Source organism: Leucoraja erinacea, chromosome 5, assembly GCF_028641065.1.
Source record: "Leucoraja erinacea ecotype New England chromosome 5, Leri_hhj_1, whole genome shotgun sequence".
In the NCBI taxonomy this organism is placed as follows: Eukaryota; Metazoa; Chordata; class Chondrichthyes; order Rajiformes; family Rajidae; genus Leucoraja; species Leucoraja erinaceus.
This window is the reverse complement of record NC_073381.1, coordinates 46307963-46320325: the sequence shown is the minus strand read 5'-3', so window position 1 is coordinate 46320325 and position 12363 is coordinate 46307963. Positions and strand designations below refer to the sequence as shown.

Here is a 12363-nt window from a genome sequence, read left to right as displayed (position 1 = left end):
CTTGAAGGTCTCCCTTTGTTTTGACTCTGATTTACCTTCATGTAGCTGGTTCTATTCCACATTTGTTAGATCTCAATTTGATAACTTGACCCACTCCTCTTTTGTCTTTGTCCTTTCCCATAAGAATGTGATCAACTGAATTGTGATCATAACCACATAATGATCTTCCACTAATATTCCTTTTCCTTAACTCTTGAATGTACTTTCCCTGAAAGTAAATGGAGAATCTCCCGATTCTCACCATACCTCATACCGTTCCCGCTGGACTTAGTATATTCTGACTATATCAGGAATTTCATGTTCTCTATACCTTTTACCCAGATTAGCAGTTCATATTAGCAGTTAATATTAGGATATTTCTTCATATCTCTTCTACATATTATAGAAACTTCAGGTTTTAATGCCCAAAGTACTCAATAGGAATAAAATAAATCAATACAAAATGCGTAACGAAAAATAATGTCATGTCAATGTACTACACAAATCAATTTCTCACCGAATCCACTTTGCCTTGATTTTTCAAATGTTCCTTATAGCATTGATCGACATAGTCCTCAAATCTGAACAAAATAATGAAGAAAATTGGATTTAAAAAGTATGTGCATTTAAGCAGTGCCTATCAGACTTCACAATGCCCCAATACTCTTCACGGCTATTGAAAGTGCTTTACGGTTGCTTTTTCTATATACATGCAACAGTCAACCCACACACTGTATTGTCACATCAATGAAATGTGATATATCTAGGTTGGATGGTGCGGTTAAGAGATACATTTGACCAGGACAAAAAACCAAGAGGACTGAATGACTTATTTGTCATATATATATAGCATGATTCAAAAGTATTTTAATCATGCTGGAATACTTACTGTACCAAAAAGCAGCTTAAAGGTTGTTACCTGGGATCAAGTTCTTTTGCCACACGCTTGGCTTTGTTCCATTCTTCTCCTCCTATGAAGCAGTCAATTGCTTCTTTTATGAGATCCATGTTGAGGTACAATTCCGCAGCCTAGGAAACAATTATTCTAATCACAATATAACACTGATAATCCCCAAGCTTTGCTAACTGTCAAAGTTGTTTCCAATATCTTTGTCATTCAGGAACATTATTGACTGCTAAACGACAATTAAAAATAATTTAAATTTATAATTATTAATTATTAAAATTATTAAAATTCCCTAAAAATCAAAATTGAATTGCCTGAAATATATTTAAAAAATACTTTTTAACAGTTCAAGAAAACTCAATTGATTAAAATAAATGTACATTATATTATACATGCTGTTTCTTTTTCACAATCATCCCTTTCCATTCAAATGAATGGGCTCATTCAGCACAGTTACCAGCAGTAAGCTTGTATTCTGCCACTCAACGGCATGTGGAGCGCAACAGGAAAATTGGCAAAGTGATTCAGCCAGGACGTTTGGGATGTCTGCATTTGAGCAGAGATCATTAAAATCCTAACACATTTTATTAAGTAAATGTTGGCAGTTCAACATGCCACTGTCAACAATCCCAGCATTTCTAGTCCAAGGTCACACACTGCAGCCTGTGAAATAAACCTCTGAAATGTTCACATTACTTTGCAAAAGCCAGTCTATGTATAAATGTGATCTGAGCTAACATTCTTAAAAAGACTTGAAAACATAATTGTCAACATATTTTATGTGAACAAAGAATTTAATTACACCCTGGTGGGTATGACAATAAACTAATCTAAATCTGAAACATTGTGCATTATGTTACGCTATTTAATGTTCTTAGTGCACTAGTTTAATATAGGTCATTATGTCATACAACATTTCTGACCGCCTCACTCGATTGGTATATGTAACTTGACTCTTAAGTAAGATTTTATAGTATAACCTCTTGTTCAGTTGTGGTAAAACTTTCAGAGTATTTCTCGATCGTTTAAAACGGTATTTTTCAACTTTTAAAACATGATCTTCCTTGGATTTGGAGATAGAACTGCTTGATCAATATTCATAATTCTCTAATTAATGGTCTAATATACATTTTTATAAAATAACACCTACTGAGAAGGAATAATTTCCAGCAAAACAGTGGTTGTTGTGATCTTGAGTAAATAATATGAATCTAGTTTCACAATATATTAACAAGGACATGGAAGAATCAATGTTACATGGCCAGATCTTTTCTTTCACCAATCTGAGGTCGATCAAAACTAAAATTGACGAAATAAATCTAAGAGATGTGAAATGTATTTTCAGTACAAAGTCCACATAAGTCACTGGCAGAGCATGAGCGAGTGTAACAGTATCAATATTTTGTAGGTTACTCCTATTCATAAATACATGTCCAATTAGGAAATCATGGGGGAAATAATCTGTAAAAATCTTGATCATGTTGGCAAGGCTTCTTTCTATTTATTCTCAGCATTGCTGATAAGGCGGCATTATTGCCCGTGCTACTTGACTTTAACAAGATGGTACTGAACCACTTTGATTCAACTGAGCAGCTTGCTACGCCTAGAGGGTTGATAAATGTTAACCACATTGACTTGCGACAAGAATCACAAAAGAGCTCAAAAGTAAAGATTGCTTGTTTATTTTGCTGACGGATATTCATAAAAACGTTTTGGCTTTTATGACAACCTGATAGTTTCAAAGGCAACTCGACTGGAGGGGAGACATGAGCCTGCAGGTGCTGGAATCTGGGGCAAAAAATAAACTGCTCAAACAGGCAGCGTCTGAAGAGGCAAAAGGATGGAAAACTACTTTACTACTTACAACTTTTTAGAAATAATATTGTGAGTTAATTTTATTAATATTATTATTATCCAGGGACACAGATTATTTGTCAAATATTATGGTCTCCATAGCATCTATAAAGAATTACCTACAATAGATATCTTTCCAAATTCTAGATTTCTAATCTGTTTTATTATCTGGAAATAGTTTGACATCCTGTCTCGATCCAAAAAATTTATATTTTTCAGATATTTCTCTGCATTTGCAGTGTTTCTTTATTAAATTAAAGTTAATTTTAAATGTACAACATAATTTAGATTAATCACAAATCATACCAAATTGTATTTCTGTATTTCAATCAACCGAGGACCAACTGTCTGAATAACATCAAGAGCTTTCTCCTGGTTTAAGAATTTGATGGACAATTCTGCAGCCTGGAAAACAGAGAATCCATTAATGCAACAAATATTTGTATGAGAGGTATAGTTAACAAAAAACACTGAAACAGATAGGTGGGGCTGATATACTTAAAGATATGACTGTAAGAATCTAATAACTGTGAAATATTTAGATACAAAACAGGGAGATTAATTAAACCAGAAACAGAAAAATAAGAGACAATCAAAAAACAGCAAAATAAACAGCTTGACTAAATGCTAGGGCTGAAATAAAACAGAAAGGCCGATGAATGCAGACATGAATTAGCACCCAGGGAAAAAATCCTACCGCGTAAACTTCTAATAAAGGATTACAGATTTTCGCTTCTAATCTTTCATTTTCGAAGTGATAGCATCAACCATGACACAAGTTCAATGGGTCACATTTAATTTAGTTTAGAGATACAGCGCGGAAAACAGGCCCTTTGGCCCACTGAGTCCGCAACGACCAGCAATCCCCGCTCATTAACACTATCCTACACACACTAGGGACAATTTACAATTATACCAAGCCAATTAGCCTACAAACCTATACGTCTTTGGAATGTGGGAGGAAACAGAAGATCTCGGAGAAAACCCATGAGGTCATGGGGAGAACGTACAAACTCCGTACAGACAGCACTTGTAGTCAGGATTAAACCCAGTTTCTGGTGCTGCACGGCAGCAACTCGACCGCTGCGCCACCGTGCCGCTCTATTTATCAACAACAGTCTTTTAGCTTTCATGAACGCAGTAGTGTATGGAGTTACATATCTTTAATTTTTCACTTATAATATTTAACTACAACCACAACCACAATGTTGTTGTACAAACAAAAATAATACCTGCCTATCATTTAGCAGTTAAATTGTTTTATATTAACAAGTTATAATTCAGTAAGAAAATCCACCAAAAGGAATTGAACCAATTAGCTGTGAGCTTCCTGAGTGAACATCAAAAGTATTGATTCCTTTTATTATGTGTCTACTGTTGTTCATGGATGGTCTTCCTGCTGAACTCTTCAAAGCAGCTGGCCTCAAGACTCTGGATGTAGTCTGTGAAATCTTAACCAGTATTTGGGAATAAGTGACTATGCCACAAGACTTTCAAGATACTACAATTGTCTCCCTCTTCAAAAATAAAGGAAATATAGCAGATTGAGGCAGCTATCGAAGTACACCCCACTTATCCATCCTATCAGAGCACGGTTGTCCCAGGAAATTCATCCAGATCATTCGCCTTTCACATGATGACATGGTCGGTCTTGTCCTCTCCAGCAGTTACACTTCAAAAACATTTAACATTTCAAATAACATGAAATATAGTTGTGTACTTGTTCCAATCGTGTTCAACTTGATTTTCATGAGTGCCCTGCGTGACCTTGAAAGAGGAATACACTTGAGATAGACTGCACAGCTCGCTCTACGATCACTGCAGACCAAAAGCATGACCCAAACACCTGAGAGACTGATCTCAGAGGCACAATTTGCACTAACAAGTTTGCCCAAGACCTCAGTTTTACCATCACCTCAGTCTCAGCAAGACCAAGGACCAATACTAACCTGCTTTGGGCTCTGTAACCTATCCTTTCAGCATATGCATCAATGAACGCTGAAGATTGCCGTTCACTTCAAGTACCTGGGAAGTGCCATCTCTTCTGATGGCTCTCTCGACATGGAAACATCAGCTCAATGCAGCAAGGCTGCTCAGTCACTTAGCTGCCTGCACTCTTGTATGATGAATTACAGTGCTGTCAATCAAGATTAAAGTGTACAAAGCAGTCGCACAAACAAGCCTTATAGGACACCTTACAGGAAACTCATCAAACAGGTTTAGTGTTTCCACATGAAATCATGAGGTCACACAGGACAAAGTAACAAACTTGGAAGTTCTGGACAGGCCCGGTTAGGTCAGCATTGAGACCATGAACCTAAAGACGCATTGAGACCATGAACCTAAAGACTCTGAAGAAGGGTTTCGGCCCGAAACGTTGCCTATTTCCTTCGCTCCATAGATGCTGCTGCACCCGCTGAGTTTCTCCAGCTTTTTTGTGTAACCTAAAGACTCAGTTGTATTGGCCAGGCTATGTAATCCATGGACAGTTCTCGTGTGCCATGCCAGGTCCTCGTGAAGTTCTTCTAAAGGCCACTGGAACCAGGGATGTCCCAGAAAGGGATACAAAGATTATATCAAAGATAGCCTCAAATACACTGACATTCTGACAAGAGTCTTGCGCCCAGGTCGGATCAAGCAGGTGTGCATTGAGCATGAAGGCCTGTATCTACTTTGAAGGCAGATGATGGGACCAAGTCACCAGAGCCAGAGAATGTAAGAAGGACTCAGCATTTTACCTGCCATCTTTCCTGAACCCCCACTGTTTCAGTATGCGTGCTTCGAGGAGTGGTCTTGCCAGCCACATTCAGACTCACCAATGAAGATTGCACAACTGACATCATCAATATCAATGTTCAACTGACCATACTGAACTTAATTTGCAGCACATAGTTTACCTTCATCCAGCATTTCTCCATCAGAGCCAGATTATTTGTCTCCTTGACTTTAAGGTAAAATTCCACAGCCCTGATATATTCTCCTGACTGCTCCCATTCTCTTGCTTGTTCAACTATTCCTTCAATTCCCCTGTGAAATAAAATAATGACATTATTGAGTATTAAATCAATAGGGCAGAAAGTACTTTAATGCCTCAATAGAAAGTTGTGCACTGTTTCAGGAAACCATAACACTTGTTACCCTGTAGTATAATATTGCTTTGAGTAAGTGGAAAAATAATTTAGAACTTCATATAACACATTAACAATTATACATTATCCTAATTTCTGTTCAAAACAACCAATTGTCCAAAGATCTGAAGAAGGGTCACGACCTGAAACATCACCCATTCCTTCTCTATAGAGATGCTGCCTGTCCCGCTGAATTACTCCAGCATTTTGTGTCTGTATCCAAAGATTAAACTACATAATGACCAAACTAAGAAATACATTGAAGAACAGTAGCTGTATGGTTGATAGCATATGTGATGTTCCTAAAAAGCCTGCAAATGAGACCAGGGACTTTATTGTAAAAATTTTCGATAAAATCTTAAAGACTAGTGATTCTGAAGGCAGGTACTTTTACACTTTTGATAAATTTCAGTTTATATTAGTTAGAGGACCATCAAATTCAATAATCTTTACTTTGTGCCAATTAATTAACTGCAGCTACTGAAAATAGATGATCATTGGCAAAGGCTTCTCCAACCATTATGCATATCTCCACGATAGTATACATTGAATTCACTTTGACTACAGCTATTAATAAGGTTATGATATGAGCAGAATTCATCAATTATCTGGAAAAGAAGCAAGGTAACCTGCAAATCACCTCTGTTCAGTTCCAGAGGGTGACACTGAATGTACAACCCCTCCTGTGACTAATACCCCTCCCAGTCCCATTCTGTATTTCACCTTTTACACTGCTCCAAGGAAATACAACGTGAGCTTTTTCACCCCTCAGCACTCAAAAATGATTTCAACAATTTCTGATAATCACTTTCCTGAAAGAAACAGGATCGGAGCATACAGCAAATTATTTTACTTGAGATTGCCAACAACTTTGGAGCTTTGTATCTCACAGTTCCAACACTGCATTTTTACTTCCTCATTCGCATTCATCTTTTATTTATATCTCCCAGTCAAATTAGCTTTAATTAACCATACATTGTCATATTTTGCCAGTGACAGCACCTTCATTTGTGTCATTAATTCTATTTTCATTTCCATCCATTAACAGTCATATCCTTTGTTCTCTCCAACCACCCCCATTTAAAACATATCCAAGTTTTACATTTCCTAGTTCTGAAGAAATGTTATGAATCTGGAATGTTATCTGTTTCTCTCTCCATAGTTTCTACTTGTCCTGCTGAATAGTTTCAGCATTTTCTATTGTAATTTCATATTTCCAGCACATACATTTTTTGGCTTTTCAGTACATTTTCAAATGTCGCACAATTTAAGCTCTTCCTTTCAGGAACTTGGGACTCCAATTAGCAAAGGACTTTGATCAAAATACATGTACAACCAATTCTCCAAACAGAAAATGGTTCATGCATGTGCGCACGCATGTTCACACACACATAAGAAGTTATATACAACATGATATAACATTTTTGCTAACAAAACTTAAAATGACAAACATTTGCATAATAAACAGGTCACATGCTCACTTTGCTCCTTTCTTCATTGCTTCCTGTTCGTATTCCTCCTGAAGCTGTTCCAGCTTGTTGGGAATGTATTCTTTACAAATTTTAATAGCATCACTCCACATTCCAACATCCTGCAGCAAAGATTTTCAAGTAAAAAAGGCTATAATCCATTAAAAATAGGATAGGCTTGAGTTTTGGTCTCAACCCAAAACGTCACCCATTCCTTCTATCCAGAGATGCTGCATGTCCCACAGAGTTACTCCAGCATTTTGTACCTATCTTTATGATTTTTAGGACTGATCAGAGTGAAACAATTTGTGGTGTGCCACCTTCAATACTCAAAAGAGTGCATTTATGAGTTGGCAATCGTTTTGTCAAACAGTTGCTTTCAGTTCACCTAGGCCGGCTGAATCTCCAGGTTGCTAGCCATTTTAACCCCTTCCCATTCCCATATGGATTTATCTATCTTGGACTTCCTCCATTGGCAGAGAGAAGCCACACGTAAACTGGACCTCATATTCCGCTTGGATAGCTTCCAACCCAACTGTATGAATTCTCCAATTTTGTATAACACCCCCCCCCCCTTTTATACTCCCCACCCATTTCTCCCACTATCTCGTCGCCCCTTTCCCGTTTCCCCTGTCCACTTCCACCTATATTCTCTCGGCTTTACATTTTATTCTTCACTCTCCTTATCTAACCCCCTTCCTTTCCATCTCTAGCCTTTGTCCACCCATTTGCCAATCAAACCTCGCTCATCTATATCTACTTATTACATGCCGGGCTTTGTCCTGTCCTCACCCCTTATTCAGTCTGAAGATAAGTCCCAATCCAAAACGTCCCCTATCCGTATCCCCCAGAGATGCTGCCTGACCTGATGAGTTACTCTAGCACTTTGTGTTTACTCAAGAATCCAGCATCTGCAGTTTCTGGTGTCTCCATGGGTGCATTCATCATTGGGAACACACAATCCTTGGGAATCCTGGTGCATGACCTACAGTATCAGCTATGTTCTGCCAAAATATAGATTTAACTTCCCTTGAGAAGATTTAGCTGTACTTGCAGAAAGGTTATTATCATCCCAGTAATAGTTTTGAAATTCATGGCTACTGTAATTTTCACTGGAATTGGCAACATTGGTTTCATCCTTATTTTACTTTAGTCCTCGGACAGAAGTTGGAGAAATATTCCCTAAAGATACTCTCCGATTTTGAACACTTGCTACTACGAAATCTGAATATAACAAATATGTGCAAAGGATACATTAATTATTGACTTTTTTAAAAATGGCATTTTAACGTTGTGAATTATAAATAATGTGCTCATGTATAAAATTTGCACCTCTTGTGCCTTTATGGCAATCCCTGATAAATTATGTTAATTTTCAATGGTAATAACAAAATGTATTAAAAAATCTGACCTTGTAATATTTCACAGCCAGTTCTGGTCTTTGAGCCCTCAGGAGGAATGCCTCAGCCTTTTGATATTCTTTCTGGTCAAAGGCAAATCGTGCCTGGCCAACCAGGACGTCAGCTACACTGTCTGAGTCATGTGCTTCTGCCACTCTCTGTGCAGCATCCCAATCCTGGTTGTGTACATACCTTAGAAAAGCAAACTGAATGTTACGCTATACGAAACAAAATATATTCACTAATGTCATGAAAGATCTATAAGACGAAAGACTCACATGAGGACAGCCTCTTTAGACTTTCCCGCTTTAATGAATTCAGTTTCTGCCTCTTGAAATTTACCCTGGAATTGTGAAACATGATAAATATTGTAATGCAAAATTAGTAAACGTGTAAGCAAAACCATCTTTATGATGCGTCTGCATTTTTCTTTTTTAATTTATTAAATTTAAAGTGTTTCCACAAGGTTTACAACAAATTCTGATATCATTTTGATAATAAGACCTGTTGATTGATTCGTGGCATTTTATAAACTTCTGTGGGAGAATAAAAACTGCTTTTGGTTACTTGTGCGAAACATGCATCTCTATATAACTAAACAGTGTGTGTGTGTGTGTGTGTGTGTGTGTGTGTGTGTGTGTGTGTGTGTGTGTGTGTGTGTGTGTGTGTGTGTGTGTGTGTGTGTGTGTGTGTGTGTGTGTGTGTGTGTGTGTGTGTGTGTGTGTGTGTGTGTGTGTGTGTGTGTGTGTGTGTGTGTGTGTGTGTGTGTGGGTTAATTCCTATCTTCTTCCAAACGCTAGGCCACTGCCTTCCCATTTTCACACATCCGACTGACATTTTTCTCCTGGTGGCGATAAACATCTTCCCGTCGCATTTCCCCCTATATTTTCGAAGTTATTAATCGTTAAAATTTAATAAACAGCCAAAACCGCCTTCTCAAAGACAGTTTCCAGCCTTCTCACAGTGATGATGTCACAATGCCTCAGTGCACCAATCACAATGGGCTCTCAAGCTGACTGCCGACTGCCACAATGACATCACAATGGGACGATGCCAATGATAACAATGGGCTCTCAAGCTCATCGGTCGTCCCCCCCCCAACCTATCATAAAGGCCACATGATGCAACCTTCTGAAACTTGGCTCCCATTAATATCATGCAAGGGCTTTTAGCATAAGCAATCAAGGACAAATTTGCTATCCTATCCTTGTTTACTCCTTGGTTTCTTCGTGTATTTCTTTCATGTATTTTCTTTCATGTAATTTCATAAATTTCTTTCATGTATTTTTACTTGTTTCTTAGTTATTTTCTAATGGTATACTATCAATATTTGATGAAAAAACCATCAATTAATTAAAAATTAATGGCACCATAAATTTGGGCTCATTGGTTTGGATGTACCCCCAAAATAAAAATGTTCAGATGTTATGTTACTCTCACAAACAGCTATTGTCCACCCATACGGATAACAACGCATCCACAAGAAATTCAAGAAAATGTGAAATGACGAAACATTTTGGACGTGTTATCCATTGAGCGTGTCTAGTGACCTCAGCCATCAAATTTATTGTACTAGACAATAGACAATAGGTGCAGGAGGAGGCCATTCGGCCCTTCGAGCCGGCACCGCCATTCAATGTGATCATGGCTGATCATCCCCAATCAGTACCCCGTTCCAGCCTTCTCCCCATGTCCCCTGACTCCACTATCTTTAAGAGCCCTATCTAGTTCTCTCTTGAAAGTATCCAGAGAACCGGCCTCCACTGCCCCAGAGAATTCCACACTCACCACTCTCTGTGAGAAAAAGTTTCCTCGTCTCCGTTCCAAATGGCTTACCCTTTATTCTTAAACTATGGCTCCTGGTTCTGGGCTCCCCCAACATTGGGACTCGTCTCAGCATGTCCAAACCCGTTCCCCTCTGATCCTCCAGAATGGCTTACCCCATTCTTCTTAAAAACTCCTATCCCGCCCCTGGTTGTAAACCTACGCTGCCCCAACATCCTTGGAAACTCATTTTGTTTCCTGCACATCACATACGAGCAGTGTCCAAACCACTTAATAATCTTATAACACACATGTTTTTTCCCGGATAAGATTAATAGAAGGAAAAACGTTCTGTATCCTGGTGAGATAGGCAGAGTCCGAATTTCCTCTGGGAAGAGGCCAGCCCTTACTCCATTCTCTCAGCATATGGAAGTCCTGCCATCCCGGGAATTAATGTTGTAAACCTACGCTGCACTCCCTCAACAGCAAGAAGCCTTCTGTCCTTGGCAGAGCTCAAAACCAGATGGTAATGGACCAAAATAGAAGACTGGAGGATCTGCACACAATACTAAAGGCAGGTGCCTTACTCACCCTGGTCTCAAAACCTCAGATGCCCTATACATCTGGATCCCCCATTTATACTCAGAAGGACCTCTTTGCTCCTAAAGCTCCTTCGTTTTTTCTGATGTTCACTCCTGGCAACTTAGATCAGCCACCTCTCACAAAGGCCAACATGCCATTCGCTTTCTTCACTGCCTGCTGTACCTGGGGCGATCATGCTTACTTTCATTGACTGATGGGGCCTGGCAAGGACCCCCCGAAGTTGATGTGCAGATCCCGTTGTAGCTTCTTCCCCGATGTGATTTTCCCAACTTGACACCATTTAGATAGTGATCTGTTCCGAGGGACCAAAGATGGACACCAGCCTCTCAAAGCATTTTTGACCCAGGTAAGGGCATAGTCAATCAGGCAGGCTGGGGAGGCATTTTTTGGTACCGGTACAATGATGGATTTTTTGAAGCAGGCAGGGACCACGGACTTGTCCATCTGCCACTGGAGCTAGCTGCGTAGCACAGGACTTGAGTACTCGCCCCGAGATGCCATCGGGGCCTGCAGCTTTTCTCGTGTTCACCCGTGTCAGTGCCCTGCTCACGTCGTGCTCGGACAGCGAGAATGTGTGCATATTCCTCCCTTCAGCTTCTGTAGCCAGCCTGCTGTCGGTATTGTCGATAGTCGGCAGACCTGGAGTGGTGTTGCCCCTCTCGAAACGAGCGTAGAAGGAGTTCAGGTCGTCAGCTAGGGAGGTGCCCTATACACACAACACTCCAGGTGTGGTCTCAAAAATGCCCTATACATCTGCAGAAGGATCCCTTTGCTCCTAAATCAACTCCTCTTCTTATAAAGGCCAACATGCCATTCGCTTTCTTCACTGCCTGCTGTACCTGCATGCTTACTTTCATTGACTGATGAACAAGGACCCCCAGATCCCGTTGTACTTCCCCTTTTCCCAACTTGACACCATTTAGATAGTAATCTGCTACCAAAGTGGATAACCTCACATTTACCCACATTAAACTGCATCTGCCATGCATCTGCCCACTCACCCAACCTGTCCAAGTCACTCTGCATTCTTATAGCATCCTCCTCACAGTTCACACTGCCACCCAGCTTTGTGTCATCTGCAAATTTGCTAATGTTACTTTGAATCCCTTCTTCTAAATCATTGACGTATATTGTAAATAGCTGCGGTCCCAGCACCGAGCCTTGCAGTACCCCACTAGTCACTGGCTGCCATTAATCCCCTCTTTGTCCCTACTCCGGTCTGCCAACCAATTTTCTATGCATGTCAGCACTCTACCCTT

General features: G+C 39.5%; 1 protein-coding gene across 1 annotated transcript in view; it reads right to left on the bottom strand.

The window, feature by feature from the left end:
- Nucleotides 1–12363, bottom strand: part of ift172 (intraflagellar transport 172) — a 144172-nt gene that overhangs the window by 23519 nt on the left and 108290 nt on the right. Inside the window, exons 32-38 of the mRNA XM_055635509.1 lie at nucleotides 9016–9080; nucleotides 8749–8929; nucleotides 7350–7459; nucleotides 5638–5767; nucleotides 3047–3145; nucleotides 899–1008; nucleotides 497–560 (exon numbers count right to left, since the gene is read on the bottom strand). Coding sequence (XP_055491484.1) covers nucleotides 497–560; nucleotides 899–1008; nucleotides 3047–3145; nucleotides 5638–5767; nucleotides 7350–7459; nucleotides 8749–8929; nucleotides 9016–9080 — 759 coding nt within the window. The remainder of the gene's footprint in view (nucleotides 1–496; nucleotides 561–898; nucleotides 1009–3046; nucleotides 3146–5637; nucleotides 5768–7349; nucleotides 7460–8748; nucleotides 8930–9015; nucleotides 9081–12363) is intronic.